General features: G+C 57.0%; 1 protein-coding gene across 3 annotated transcripts in view; it reads right to left on the bottom strand.

Annotated features, from left to right (window-relative positions):
* Nucleotides 1-2223: 2223 nt before the first annotated feature.
* The window catches only part of CLK2 (CDC like kinase 2), a 13426-nt gene continuing 289 nt past the window's right edge, over nt 2224-15360 (bottom strand). The window contains exons 2-13 of one of the 3 annotated variants that reach the window (XM_039702247.1): nt 12613-12782; nt 8352-8586; nt 6627-6723; nt 6213-6279; nt 5779-5895; nt 5393-5559; nt 4906-5000; nt 4503-4632; nt 3720-3802; nt 3428-3507; nt 3185-3275; nt 2224-2876 (exon numbers count right to left, since the gene is read on the bottom strand). In XM_039702247.1, coding sequence (XP_039558181.1) covers nt 2694-2876; nt 3185-3275; nt 3428-3507; nt 3720-3802; nt 4503-4632; nt 4906-5000; nt 5393-5559; nt 5779-5895; nt 6213-6279; nt 6627-6723; nt 8352-8586; nt 12613-12782 — 1515 coding nt within the window. In that variant the 3' untranslated portion in view covers nt 2224-2693. Of the gene's footprint in view, nt 2877-3184; nt 3276-3427; nt 3508-3719; nt 3803-4502; nt 4633-4905; nt 5001-5392; nt 5560-5778; nt 5896-6212; nt 6280-6626; nt 6724-8351; nt 8587-12612; nt 12783-15360 lie in introns of those variants that run through there. The other 2 variants (XM_039702248.1, XM_039702249.1) reach the window with 2 other exon arrangements.

Here is a 15360-nt window from a genome sequence, read left to right as displayed (position 1 = left end):
GAAGACCGACACCGCCCCCCGCCCGCCGCAGGGGGCCGCTGCGCACGCGCCGCAGCCGCGCCGGGCGGGGCGCGCGCGTGACGCGGCCACGTGTCCCCGGGGTCACGTGCGGCGCGCCCGTCTCGGTTCCGTCCCGCGGTTCCTTCGGGTGTCACCGACAGTGGCGGCCGCGACGGGACCCGCCACCCGACGGGGTCCCGGTGTCCATTGCCCATCACCGCCGGGATCCCGGTATCCATCATTCATCGCCCCCCGGTGTCCCGGTATCCATCACGCATCGCCCCTCAGGGTCCCGGTATCCATCGCTCATCCCCGCCCCAGTGTCCCGGTATCCATTGCCCATCACCCCCCGGGGTCCCGGTGTCCATTGCCCATCACCGCCCCGGTGTCCCGGTATCCATTATCCATCACCCCCCGGTGTCCCAGTAGCCATCGCCCATCACCCCCCGGTGTCCCGGTACCCATCACTCATCATCCCCCGTGTCCCGGTATCCATCGCCCATCATCCCCCCGGATCCCGGTATGAATCGCCCATCACCCCCCGGTGTCCCGGTATCCATCGCCCACCACCTCCGGTGTCCCAGTATCCGGTATCCATCGCCCACCACCTCCATATCCCGGTATCCATCAACAGTGGCGGCCGCGACGGGACCCGCCACCCGACGGGGTCCCGGTGTCCACTGCCCATCACCGCCGGGGTCCCGGTATCCATCGCCCATCGCCCCTCAGGGTCCCGGTATCCATCGCCCATCATCTCCCCGGATCCCGGTATGAATCGCCCATCACCCCCCCGTGTCCCGGTATCCATCGCCCATCATCCCCCCGGATCCCGGTATGAATCGCCCATCACCCCCCGGTGTCCCGGTATCCATCGCCCACCACCCTCCATATCCCGGTATCCATCACCCCCCGGTGTCCCGGTAGCCATTATCCATCAACCCCTGGCGTCCCGGTATCCACCACCCATCGCCCCCGGTTCCCCCCCGGTTCCGGGTCCCCGCCCAGCCGGACCTGCCGGGACAGCGGCTCCTCCCCCGTGTGCCCCCGGTCCGGCTCCCCGCTCTTACCGGGCAGCCCCGGCGCCGTTTCCTGCTGCCCCCGCAGCTCCCCTGTCCCTGCAGGCTACCCCGGGGGTCACCCCAGCAGCTGTCACCGAGCCGGACGGACAGCCAGCCGGGACTCGGACCGACAGCCAGGCAGGACTCGGGCACGCCGAGCACTCAGGGAATTTCTCTGTGGCTCCTGACCAGTTATTTATAGGAATCTCCAAATCCTGCCACTCCAGCTGCCCCGGACTGCACAGAGCCCCTCCCGGGGAGCAGGACCCCCATCCCTGCCCTGGCCCCCCCCCATGCTCAGCACACTGCTAAAAACACTCTGAACTGAAATCCTCTGACCCTCTGTGGAGCCCACGGGTGAGCTCCCACCTCAGCCCAAACCTGGAGCTGCTCCTGGCAGAGGTGGAAGCTGTGGGTTTGGGTTTGTTCTTTTGTTGAAGTCCAAGGTATGAAGCAGTTTAATTCTCCTCCAGCCCCACGTGGGGCTGGGCACGGGGGCAGCGAGGCTCCCAGCCCAAGCTCAGTGAGCTGGGATCACAAGTCCACAGAGATCCCTCAGGGTCACCCCTCCTGAGGCTCCCCACGCTCACTCCAGGTGAAACCAGACCTTTCCTTTCCCCTCTGCATGGTGACAGCCTGGTGGTGCCACAGCAGAGACATGTCACCCACACCCCAGCAAGACTGTCCCCCTGCCATCAGCTGTGACACAGCCCAAGAAACACCCAGGGAACAGCCCAAAGCAAGGCCCAGGCTGCCTGCAGAGCTGCAGAGAGTCAAAAAGACCCAGCCAGGCCTGGGGTGGGTGCAGGACAGCTGGATGTGGGCTCCTCACAACCCCTTTTCCAGCAGGCACCACCAGCAGCCAGCACTCCTCAAGGCTGAGAGGTTCCTTCAGGTAAGAGAACAGCTGTCCCTTCTCTGCCTCCCACCCCAACACTGGACCCAGGGCATGAAGAAAGGGCCAGTCCCTGGTTTCTGCCCCACACAGCAGCTCCTACTCGGGTCCAGCTGCAGCCCTGCAGCTCCTCTCTGCTTGGGGGGGATGGTGCAGGTGGAGACAGCTGGACCACAAAGTTCCTTTCATCCCTGTCCTTCCCCCCACAGGGCACAGCAGAACAACCCCAGGATCAGCTGCTGTCAGGCCAAACCCCGACCAGGTGCTTTATTCACTTCATATTTATTTTTCACAAAGACTGTACAAAATTCTTATAAAACTCTGGTGTGGGGATGGGCTATGACATTGATCCAAAAAATAATTCCCATGCAGTCCCACCAGTTCCATAACTTACAAGGAAACAGATAAGCTACAGAGAGCTGCTAGTCCTGGAGTATTTACACCGAGGAGGGCAGGAACAGGAGACAAAGCAACACAGGACAAGAGGTATTTACAGCACGGACACACAGGCCCCCCTCACCTCACGGGAACGGCAGCAGCGACAGCAGGTCAGGCCCTGGTGCTCCTAGGCCGACAGAGAATCTGGGCTATTTACAGTATCTCACATATTAACAGCTTTACAAACGTGTCCAGGAAGTTCATCTCATGTATATAAAAAAAAAAAGCACCAAGTGTCTGAATAGAAATCACACAGGCCTCCACGGGGGCTAGAATCCGAGGGCTGGCTGGCACCTGTGGCGTCACCGGCTGATGTCCCGGCTCGAGTCCCACATTTTTGTGCTGGGCTCCATGCCTAGCATGTCAAAGAAGGGGTGCTTGAGGGCCTCAGCCAGGGTGACCCGCTTGGAGGGCTCGTACTCCAGCATGCTCTCGATGAGGTCGAACAGGCGGTGATGGTCCTCGGCCTCCGAGGTCAGGTATCGCTGCAGGGGAGGGGGAAGTGAGGATCGAGGAGGGTGCACCCCATCCTGGGATGTTCCCTGGTTTGTTCACACCATCAGCCTGGAGCTGAGCTCTGCACTCCTCTGTGCAGAACTGACAGATTGTCACACACCCTCCCCTCCCCGGGCACTTCCTGAACTTTCCATGCTCTCCCTGTCCTCCACTTCAGGTTCAACTCAGGCTGCTGCAGCTTCCTATTGCTGGGCCAGCCCAGGCTCCCTTCACCCACCCTTCTGCTGGCCCAAACTTGCCCAGAGGGAGAAGCTGAGGAGGGGCCAAGCTGCCTTACCCGCAGGGGTTTGCAGTTCTCCCGAACGTAGCGTCCAGCTGAGGTGTTCTCGTCCCAGTCCAGGCGGCCGTGGTAGAAATATTTCTGTTTCCTGTCACAGGAAAAGGTGGCAGCAGGTTACACCTGAGCACAACACCCCTGCAGCAGCAAGGTGCCAGCCCTGGTGGGACACAGCTGGTTGGCTCCAAAGTGGGATCTCCCCCAGGAGCAGGAGGGCTGGCACAGCTGCAGTGCCCAGCTCACCTTGTCTTCCGGACCATTCGAGAAGGAATTGGCCCCAAAATCCTCTCCATCATGGCCAGGTGCTCCCTGTTGTCATGTGTCTGGGAGAGAGAAATGTAAAGGGAAGGCATGGAATAGAGATTCCAGTGGTTGTGCCTCCAGCCCTGGGTGTTCCCCCACCCAGAACCCCTTCCTGGCCAACACCCTGGGTGTCTCTCCAGGACTGCAGTGATGGAGGGACCCCCATCAGTGTCAGGGAGGCAGCCACCATCCTCTCACCAGTTGGGAAGTACCCACACAACACAGTTCTCACCTGGAAAAGGGTGAAACCCACATAATACTCAAAGATGATGCAGCCAATACTCCACACATCACAGGGCTGGCTCCAGCCAAGCTCTGAAAAAAAAATGTTGTTTAAATAAATCATCCAGTTACAACCCAAGAGTCCAAATACCTCTTTCTTTTAAAAATAAATAACTAATAAAACCTATTCCAGCCAGGCTCCTGGTGCACTGCTGGCAATACACTGCCCAGCTGGCAGCAATGCCAAACCACCAGCTGACGGTGGATCAAGGAATCAGCAAGGTTGGAAATGATCTTCAAGATCACCAACTCCAGCCTGTGACCAATCCCCACCTTGTCACCCAGTCCAGGACACTGAGTGCCACACTGAGCCATTCCTTGGACACCTCCAGGAATGGGGACTCCAAACCTCCCTGGGCAGCCCCTTCCAATGCCTGACCACCCTTTCCAGGAAGAAATTCCTCCTGATGTCCAACCCTGGCACAACCTGAGGCCATTTCTTCTTGTCCTGTCCCTTGCTCCCTAGGAGCAGAGCCCAAACCACCATGAGGAAGCTGTGGAGAGTGAGGTCCCCCCTGAACCTCCTTTTCTCCAGGTGGAACCAACCCAGAATAATGACAGGGCTGTAACCATGGCCTTCCCAGGAAACAGCACTGCAGAGCTGTTAAATCAATGTTTCCCATCTCTCAGGGCAAACCCAGAAATTCCTGAATGATGTGGAAGCCCAACACTCCCCGGCCCAGCAGGGTCCAAGGGGCACACCTGCCCTGGCAGAGATGCAGTGCCACCTTACCCAGGATGACCTCAGGGGCCCGGTAGTGCCTGGTGGAGACGATGGTGCTGTGATGCTCGTGGTCAAAGGTGGCACTGCCAAAGTCCACCACCCTGATGGCTGTGCTCTTCACGCTCCTCTCATCCCGTTTCTGCATGGGGGACAATGGGATCCATCACCGGGCAGCTCCAGCCCTGCCTCACCCAGCTGAGGGCACCACGGGAGGGGAAAGCTTTGGCAGCCCCACAGCTCAGCCCCAAACAAGCTCCCACCACCCTGCTCCCACTCAGCACTGCCTGGCAGATCATGCAAAGCCCTGAAGGACTGCACTCCCTGAAGGAGTCCACATCCCCTGGGGCTGTGTCTGACCCCTCTGGCAAGGACAGGGACACCAAGAGGAGAGGCAAGTGAGGCAGTGTGTTACCTTTTCAAGGTTGTAGGAGAGCTCGTAGTCAGAGTTCACAAAGAGGATGTTCTCTGGCTTGAGGTCAGTGTGGGTGAGTTTATTGTCGTGCAGAACTGAGGGAGCAAAGAGAGTCTGGGTGAGGGGAGAGAAGCAGAACAAGGCTGCACCCCCCAAAAAAAAAGCCATGACTGGTGCAGTTTGCTCATACTGGCACCAGTTGAACCCACATTTCAGCCTGGGTGTGAGCAGCCAGGCAAAGCCCAGGCCATGATGAAGCATAAAGATTTATTGTATTGATCACCAGAAGGTGCAGTGGGGTGGATGCTGAAGTGCTCTGAGCTACTGCCAGCCCACAAGCATCAGAAAATGAAGAGGATTCATTCCCAGAGGGGCAGGAAGGCTTGGGCTCAGAGCCACAGCAAAAACTTGTTGCTCTGGGCCACCAGTTGCAGAAGTGCCCCCCAGGTCAGCCCAAAGCAGGGGGAGAGCAGCAGGGAACACTTACACTTCACAGCCTGGCACACCTGGAAGGCCATGTGCCGTACTTGGTGGATGGGGTAAGGCAGGTAGTTGTTATCCTTCAGGAAATCAAAGGTGCTGAGCCCCAGCAGCTCGAAGGAGATGCACATGTGGCCGTGGTAGTCAAACCAGTCAAACATCCTGACACAGAGACTGACAGAAACATTCCAGTTGGGAACAGCTCTGCAGGCACAGCTCAGCTGTGTCACCCCTGCGTCAGGCTCCTCCTTTCCCTGCTCAGTCTGTATCTCACAGCAAGCCAAGATGCTTCCAAAGCCATCTAGGATCACGTTCAACCACACAACACCAAGCAGCCCTTCCACCCCATCCCTGAAACCAGCCCTTCCCGCTGAACACCAAGAGCACACTCACTTTGTGTTCTCAGGATCCTTCTCGTTGATTTTCTCCAGCACGTTGATTTCCAGTCGAGCAGCCTCTTTGTACTTCTCTACGTTTTTAATGATTTTCAGAGCAACACGCGCACCACCCCTGTGAGAGGAACAGGAAGAAAGGACAAGGTGAGTCCTGAGCAGGTAAAAGGTGCTGTGCCCTGTGAAAGGGACCTTCTGACCAGCCTCCCTTGCCCAAGCAGGTTATTATTAAGGGGTGCCCACCAAAGGTGTCCCTTTCCCTCCCTACAAAACAGCCCTGCTGCTTCCCCCAACACATGGGCAACACAAAGAGGGTGAGAGCCTGGAGCAGCAGAGGATATTGAAAACCAAGAGACTGAATTTCCCCCCCCCAGGCTCTCACATTATGCCCAAAAGGCTCCGTTGCCAGCTGTGGGCCCCCCTTTCCCCACATACCTCCGGTGATCCATGCACTGCACCACTCTGCCGAAGGTGCCTTCCCCCAGGGTGCTGATAATCTCATCTGGGAGGGAGAGAAGGAGAGGGAAGGAGCTGAGAGAGGGAGCAGGACCTGGCTGCAGCGATACACAGGGCAGAGGAGAATGCATTGCAACACCTAACCTGCACACAGCTGGAGAGACCGGAGCAGCGGAAGGCTGACACCGGCTGCACAAGGCAGCTGCCCTAATTCCCTGGCACTTCAAGTAACAATACACAATATAAACGTAGCTTTAACAAAAGGGGAAGGAAAAGGAGAGGGTTTCTCTTTAATAAACAATGAAAATAAAATGAAACAGAAAGATAAGACAGATCTGCGACTGCGATGGGAGCTTAACTAGAGAGCTAAATTATGTTACGATTTGGCTGTACATCTTTCTTGTAGCCAGTCGCCGACGCGATAGATCAGATGCCCCTCGTCGTCGTCCTCCACACTCTTGGCCCTTCTGCTGCTCTGTCGACTCCGCTGCTGGCCCAGGCAGACAGGGAATTCATCATTCACCAATCAGATTTTCAAACCAGCGCAGCAGCCAGCGTCACGCATTGGTTGGTTTGGAAATTCACATGGTTGTTTGAGGAGGGGTTGCAGGAGGAGATTCCCAGCCAATTCATACGGCACAGAGGAATATATAACGATAGGGATATTGCAAGGGAACATGTCAAGATACAACACACTAGCTCAGAAAAGAAAAAAACAGTTTGCTTTTCGTTGTAGCAAAAAAAAAAAAAAGAAAAAAAAAGAAAAAGAAAAAAATAAGAAAAAAATAAGAAAAAAAAGAACCTACAAACAGCCCCAACCCGAACCAGTGTGACAGCAGAGCTGTCAGAGTGAGGGAGCTGAGGGGCATGGAAAGGGCTGGCTGCTCTTGCTCCCACGGGGGCTCAGAGAGGAACAGCACTGGCCTTCGGGTCCTGGGGACTGCCTGAGCACGCCGAGGGCCAGAGGCCACGGGGAGGGGCTCCCCAGCCCCAGCAGAGCAAGGGCAGCAGGAGGCAGGTGCTGCCTGGGAGGTCCTGCACAAGCCCAGGCAGCCCCCACAGGCACCCCTATCCCACTCCAATAACCTCCCACACAGCTTCCCCCAGCCCCGACACTCAGGGAAAGATGAACTCCGAGATTTCAGAAAAGCAGCTTTAGATACAATGATCCATCCAAAATGGAAAGTTCGCAGTGCCTGCCTGGGGAAAGATGGACTTCTTCCTAGACCCTCCCCCAAAGAAGCTGATCCTGGAAGGGCTAACTTCCAGAAGAGAAGCAGAACCCAACAGGGAACAGGGACAGCCCTGGGATGAGGCAGATAAGAGCTTTATGCCGGAGAAGAGAAAATTCCTGCCTTCGGTTCCTCAGCTAAGTATCCCCAGTATCTGGGAGCAACCAGCCAGCAGACTTGGGACCCAAATCCATTCCCCAATCCCCTCCCTGGACACAGAGCCAGAACAGACCAGACAACACTGAGAGCTCCACACACAGAGCAGAGAATGTGTCTGGAGTCTAACAGAAGTGGAAGGCGAACAGCAGAACAGACAAGAAGAGAAAGCCAGGGATGCTTCCGGGAAGAGCCTGGGATGGTTCTGCCTCCATCTGAGCTGAGTGCTCCAAAAGCTCTGCTCCTCCACAAAGCCCACATCAGCTGGGCCCACCCAGGAGGATCCTGCTCTGGAGCAGGGTCTAACCCTCAGAGCCAGGGCCCGAAACAGGGACCACAGGGGCAGTCACCTGTCACAGGCTCTCTGGGACTGGGACCAGCTGAGCGCTGGCTGTTCAAGCCTTGCACAAATCCTGCCTGGCTGGGGCTCCGTGAGCATCACTGAACAGGAGGAGATGCAGCACCACCCTGGGGACCTGCCAGCCTCGCGGGGCACTCCTGTCCCCCCACCTGAGAGCCAGCCTGAGCCACCCGTGCCCAGCCGGCACAGGGCAGCGCCAGGGATGAGGGCAGCACCGCTCTGCACCGAAACTCCTCTTAAAACACACGCACGCACACATCTCAAGCCGAGTCGGAGAGAGCTTTTAGAAAGTGAGTTTTCTACTTACCCAGCTCAGCACCTGGGAGAGAGAAAGGTTACAGGGCAGGCGCGGCACGGCAGGATACTCACCGATGAGGAGCGGCTAAAGGACCGGCTGCGGCGCCGCCTCCGCCTGTGCTTACGCCGGCTGCTTTTGCAGCTGCGGTAGCTGCCCTCGCGGTCCCGGGAGCGCCGGTACTCGTAGGAATGTCGGTACTCAGGCTCGTAGTAGGCGTCGCCCCGCTCGCGGCTGTAGTCGTTGCGCCGGTAGCTGTCACAGTAACGGCGGTCGTAGGCCCTGCGGTCTGCTGAGTGGTCGTCGTAGCTGGGGATGTGGAGGGGGAGGTGTTAGTCTGGGAGCTCTCGGAGGGACACAGAACACCTAAAATAGCTCTGTTACCCTGAATTAAATGAGCAGGATGGATTCTGAGGTAGTGCTGGAAACGGAAAAAGGTTTAAGAAAAACCGAGCCAGGAGCAAGAGGTCCTTGCTCTCAGAGGGACCCAGCACACCTGAGATAGCTCTGCTACCCCGAATGGTGTAAAATGAGCAGGATGGCTTCTGAGGTAGTGCTGGAAACAGAAAAAGGTTTAATAAAAGGCAGAGAAAAACCAAGCCAGGAGCAAGAGTTCCTTGCTCTCAGAGGGACCCACCACACCTGAGATAGCTCTGCTACCCCGAATGGTGTAAAATGAGCAGGATGGCTTCTGAGGTAGTGCTGGAAATGGAAAAAGGTTTAATAATAAAAGGCAAAATAAAGCTCCTACAGAGAAAATCCGAGCTGGGGGAAAGAGGTCCTTGCTCTCAGAGGAGCACAGGACACCCAAGATAGTTCAGCTACCCCAAATAAAATTAGCAAGATGGCTTCTGAGGTAGTATTGGAAACAGAAAAAGGTTTACTAAAAGGCAGAGAAAAAAAACTCTTGGAGAAAAACCAAGCCAGGAGCAAGAGGTCCTTGCTCTCAGAGGGACCCAGCACATCTAAAATAGCCCAGCTACTCTGAATGGTGTAAAATGAACAGGATGGCTTCTGAGGTAGTGTTGGAAATGTTAAAAGGTTTAATAATAAAAGGCAAAATAACAGAGTTCTTACAGAGAAAAAACGAGCTGGGGAAAGAGGTCCTTGCTCCTGCTAAAACACCCCACAAAAAGGATTATTTCATTTGTTCTCTTCTTTTTCTAGTGAATTACTGTCTGACAAATTACCTAGGCTGGACCTCTTGGCCTCTGTCTAATCAGGCAGCCCCAGGTCTGAGGGGAAGTCCCAAAGGTCCTGTGAAGTGCCTCTGTACCAATGTGGGAGAGAAACTTCTGGGCTTTTTGCCTTTTTAAGCAGACACAGAGTAATGTGGTCACTCCATCAACAGGGAGCACACCCCTGCATCAGGGAATGTTGAGGGGTTGGAATGGACTTGAAGATCATCATCACCTCTCACTAGACCAGAGTGCCCTGTCCAATCTGGCCTTGACCATTGACAGGGTTGGGGCAGCCCCATCCAACCTGTGTGTCATTGTCCTCACCACCCTCACAGGGAAGCTCTTCTTCCTCACATCTAGCCTAAACTCTCTCTCTTTCAATTTGTACCCATTCCTCCTTGTCCTATCACTACAGTTCCTCATGGAGGGTCCCTCTCCAGCTTCCTTGCAGGCCCCTTTTAATACTGCAGGGTGCTGGGAGGTCTTCACACAACCTTCTCTTCTCCAGGCTGGAAAACTCTCCCAGCCCCAATTCTCTCACAACCTTCTCTTCTCCAGGCTGAAAAATCTCCCAGACCCAATTCTCCCACAACCTTCTCTTTTCCAGGCTGGAAAACTCTCCCAGACCCAATTCTCTCACAATCTTCTCTTTTCCAGGCTGAAAAATCTCCCAGCCCCAATTCTCTCACAACCTTCTCTTCTCCAGGCTGAAAAATCTCCCAGACCCAATTCTCCCACAACCTTCTCTTTTCCAGGGTGAAAAATGCTCCCAGTCCCCATTCTCCAACAGCCTTCTCTTCTCCAGGCTGGAAACCTCTCCCAGCCCAAATTCTTCCACAACCTTCTCTTCTCCAGGCTGAAAAATGCTCCCAGTCCCAATTCTCCAACAGCCTTCTCTTTTCCAGGCTGGAAAACCCTCTCAGCCCAAATTCTCCCACAACCTTCTCTTCTCCAGGCTGGAAAACCCTCTCAACCCAAATTCTCCCACACCCTTCTCTTCTCCAGGCTGGAAACTCTCCCAGCCCCAATTCTCTCAGCCTTTCTCCATGAGGAAGGTGTTCTAGTCCTCTTAACAACTTCCCAGCCTCCTCTGGACCTGTTTGAACAGTTCCATGTCCTTGTTATGTTGGGAACACCAAAACTTTTGCAGTGCTTTGAGGGGTGGGAGCCAAGGCAAGAAGCCATGAACTGCCAACCCTTGGCATAACAAGGGGGACAATGACCTGTGTCCCAGCCAGGTGAGGGACACTGAGGGACACTCTGAGCTGAGGACCCCAGATCTTCCTGTACTGAAAGTGTGAAGGGATAAAGGCTCAGTGGGTCCTTTGTCAGGACCCCTCCTTGCAGGCACCAGCTGGAGCTGTTACTTTGTAATTGCACCAAGACTGAACCATTTTTAAGGACTGAGATGTTTGAGACTGCTGTGAGAAACCAGGGCTGAGCCCGTAAGGAAACTGGTCTGACTGGGAGCGTGGGGTGTGTAGGGAGTCAAACAGAGCAAGCAGTGGGTCACTGAAGCTACTGCTGTGAAGGGGCCTCAGTCCCAGCTCTGATGGTGGGTGGCACTGCCAGAGGGGCTCCTGGGTGTCACACAGAAGTTTCCCCAAGAGGGGAGTGAGGGGCTTTGGTGACAAGCACTGCCCAGGCTGTGACAGCTCAGAGCAGGCCTGGGTCACGTGGAACCTGGGTGAGGATGGATGACTAGGCCATGATTAAGGGACTGGAGCATCTCTCTTAATGAGCAGACTGGGAGATGGGCCTCGTTAGTCTGGAGAAGACTGAGAGGAAATCTTGTTATTGCACATCAGTATCTGCAAGGCAGGAGCCAGGATGGTGCCAGACTCTTTTCAGTGGTGCCCAGGGAGAGGATGGGGAGCAAAACCATAAACTAGAACACACCACATTCTATCTCAACACAAAGAAGTTCTTCCTAGGGAGGGTGGCAGAGCACCCAGGGTGAGCATGGCACCTCCCTCTCTGAAGAATCCCACATCTGTATGTCCAAGGCAGGTGCCAGGATGGTGCCAGACTCTTTTCAGTGGTGCCCAGGGAGAGGATGGGGAGCAAAACCATAAACTAAAACACACCATGCTCTACCTCAATACAAAGAAGAAGTTCTTCCCAGGGAGGGTGGCAGAGCACTGGCACAGCTGCCCAGGGCAAGCATGGCACCTCCCTCTCTGAAGAATCCCACATCAGTATCTCCAAGGCAGGTGCCACTCTTTTGAGTGGTGCCCAGTGAGAGAATGGGGAGCAATGGCCATAAACTAAAACACATCATGCTCTATCTCAACACAAAGAAGTTCTTCCCAGGGAGGGTGACGGGCACGGCACCTCCCTCTCTGAAGAATCCCACACCAGTATATCCAAGGCAGGTGCCAGGATGGTGCCAGACTCTTTTCAGTGGTGCCCAGTGAGAGGATGGGAAGCAAAACCACAAACTAAAACACACCACATTGTATCTCAGCACAAGGGAGAAGTTCTTCCCAGGGACGGTGGCAGAGCACCCAGGGCGAGCATGGCACCTCCCTCTCTGAAGAATCCCACATCTGTATGTCCAAGAAAGGTGCCAGACACTTTTCAGCAGTGCCCAGTGAGAGGATGGGGAGCAATGGCCATAAACTAAAACACACCATGTTCTACCTCAACAAAAAAAGTTCTTCCCAGGGAGAGTGGCAGAGCACTGGCACAGCTGCCCAGGGCGAGCATGGCACCTCCCTGTCTGAGGAATCCCACATCAGTATTTCCAAGAAAGGTGCCAGACACCTTTCAGTGGTGCCCAGTGACAGGATGGCAAGCAAAACCACAAACACACCACATTCTACCCCAGCACAAGGAAGAAGTTCTTCCCAGGGAGGGTGGCAGAGCACCCAGGGCGAGCATGGCACCTCCCTGTCTGAAGAATCCCACATCAGTATATCCAATGCAGGTGCCAGGATAGTGCCAGACTCTTTTCAGTGGTGCCCAGTGACAGGATGAGAAGCAAAACCACAAACACACCACATTCTACCCCAGCACAAGGGAGAAGTTCTTCCCAGGGCAGGGGGCGGGCACGGCCCCTCCCTGCGTGACACACCCCAAAGCCACCCGGACGTGCCCCTGCCAGGCCCACCCCCGTGACTCCGGGCAGGAGGGCAGTGCCAGCCCCGCTCACCTCCGGGATCGGACGTGGTAGCTGTCCTCCCGCCGGTGCCGCCGGTCCCGCTCGCTGCTGCTGGAGCGGGACCGCGTCCGCCGCCGCTTGTGCTTGCGGCTCCGGTAGCGCTCGTGGTAACTGCCGCGGCTGCTGCGCTCCGACGAGCGGTACCTTCGGGAGTGCGGCATCTGCGGGGACAGCGGGGAGCGTCAGGGACAGCGGGGACCCCAGGGGACAGCAGGGAGCCGTGGGGACAGCGGGGAGCCCGTGGGGACAGCGGGGAGCGTCAGGGACAGCGGGGACCCCTGGGGACAGCGGGGAGCCCTGGGGACAGCGGGGAGCCGTGGGGACAGCGGGGACCCCGTGGGGACAGCGGGGACTGTCAGGGACCCATGAGAACAGCGGAGACCCTGTGAGGACAGCAGGACTGTCAGGCACCTGTGGGGACAGCAGGGACCCTGCGGGGACAGCAGGGACCCTGTGAAACTCCCATGGGGTCAGCAGGGACCCTGTGAGACACCCATGGGACAGCAGGGATCATCAGGGACAGTGGGGATCACCTGGGGACAGCAGGGACCCCATGGGGACTGTGGGCACCGTCAGGGACCTGTGGGGACTGTCAGGGACCCCGTGGGGACAGCAGAGACTGTCAGGCACCCTATAGGGACAGTGGTGACCCTGTGAAACTCCCATGGGGTCAGCAGGGACCCTGTGAGACACCCATTGGGACAGAGAAGCACCCGTGGGGACAGCAGGGACCCCATGGAGACAGTGGGGACTGTCAGGCACCCGTGGGGACAGCAGGGACCCCGTGGGGACAGCAGGGACAGTGAGGCACCCTGTGAAGTCCCCACAGGGACAGCGGGGACCCTATGAGGCAGCTGTGGGGACAGCAGGGACTCTGTGGCACCCATGGGGATGGCAGGGCAGCACTCCCAGCTGCAAGGGACAGGAACCCAGCATGTGTGAGCGTGCCAGGGGATCTGAGAGAGGGGACAGCAACCTCGGAGAGCCCCACAGGACAGGGTGACACCCCCATGGCCATCCTGCCCCGTGCTCTTTCCCAGAAAGAGACCCCTGGATCTCCTTGCCAGGCTGACATCCCTTCCTCACACCCATCTCCACTGTCCACAGCTCCAGAACAGCTTTTGCACCTCCTCTCTTTAAGCTGCCCAGGAAGGAGGGAAGCAGCACCAAGGAAGGTGAAATGAAGCCCTGGAGATCAGCAGAATCCCTGGGCAATGTCAGAAATGGATTTATAGAAAAGCCTCAAAGCCTGACAAGTTACAGAAGGTGGCTTTGCAAATAGGAGTAGACACTTTGGAGAAACAGAACTATGAAAGATGCATTGTAGTGGCACCCACGAGAGGTAATTTAAAACTATCTGCTCTAAAGTATTTACAGCATGGTGTGGCTAAAGCTAAAAATTATTATAATGTATTGTAATTAAGAAATAATTAATTCTTGATTGTGATGCATGAATTATAACATCTGTATTGTCTCACCCTTCACAGGAAGCTGAGAATAGAATAAAAGTTTTTAAAACACCTCTCAGCTGCCCCATCCCTGGGTCAGAAAAAGGCATAATCCAGCAATGGATGATCAAGAGCAGCTCCTCAAGAGATGCCTCAGGGTCACTGCCAAGGGACATCTGCACTGGGGCACAAGGGTGGGGAAGGGTCTGGGGGCGTTTGGGCTGTTCAGCTGGGACTGAGGGGAGATCTCGGGGGGCTGCAGCTTCCCCAGGAGGGACAGCTCTGGTCTGTGCTCTGTGTGACAGTGACAGCACCCAGGGAACGGCTGGAGCTGTGTCAGCAAGGGTTAGGGTGGCTGTCAGGGAAAGGTTCTTCCCCAGAGGGCATGGGCACAGCCCCAAGGGTGCCAGGGCTCCAGGAGGGGTTGGACAATGCTCCCAGGAGTGCCCAGGCTGGGGATTTTGGGGTGTCCTGGGGAAGGACATCAGGACAGCCTGTGGACCCCTCCCAACTCAGGAGATTGGTGACACACATCCCTCTGTCCATGGAGGAGCACCCAGGAGCAAACCCTGCCCTCCCAAAGAGCACCAAGAGAACCCTGCAGAGCTCAAGAGAGTCCTGCAGACCTTCTCAACAGAGCCCCTCTGGGGGAACACGAGGGGCTAGAGCCAAGGGGATCCCAAGGACACGAACAGACCCCCAGCCCTGCCCCTCTGGAGGGGCTGGAGCCAAGGGGATCCCAGGTGAGGCGGCTCAGGGGGTGCAGCCCCTCCGACCCTGCCGGGCCGTGCTCCACAGCTCTCAAACGCTCCCCAGGCGGGTTGTGGTTCCACGCACGAACCATGGAACCATGGAATGTTAACTGGGAGGGACCTTCCAGCTGACTCAGCCCCACCCCCTGCCATGTGCAGGGCCACCTTCCCCTGGCCCAGGCTGCTCCCGGACCCGTCCAGCCCGGCTTTAAGCACCTCGGCCCGGGGCAGCCGCGGCTCCTCGGGGCGGTCTGTGCCAGGGCCGCGAGAAGCCGGAGCTCCGCTGTCCCCGCGGCAATCTCCCCCATCCAAAATGCCCCCGGCTGCGTCCCCGTCCCCGCCCAGCGCTGACATCACCGCCAGGGCTCGGACAGGCCGAACCGGCCCGGCTGCGGGGTGAGCCGGGCCGCGGGCCCGGTACGGCGGCTCTGCCCGGGGCTGCCCCCGAGCCCGCGGACCGGAGGCAGCGCGAAGGCGGCGCTGGCGGCACGCCAAGGCCGGGCTCCGCGGAGCGAGCGCAGGGGCCGCGCTCCGCAGCG

This window comes from Passer montanus, unplaced genomic scaffold, assembly GCF_014805655.1.
Source record: "Passer montanus isolate IOZ18808 unplaced genomic scaffold, ASM1480565v1 scaffold154, whole genome shotgun sequence".
In the NCBI taxonomy this organism is placed as follows: domain Eukaryota; kingdom Metazoa; phylum Chordata; class Aves; order Passeriformes; family Passeridae; genus Passer; species Passer montanus.
Note: the sequence above shows the minus strand (reverse complement) of the source record. Positions and strands in the feature narration are given on the sequence as shown.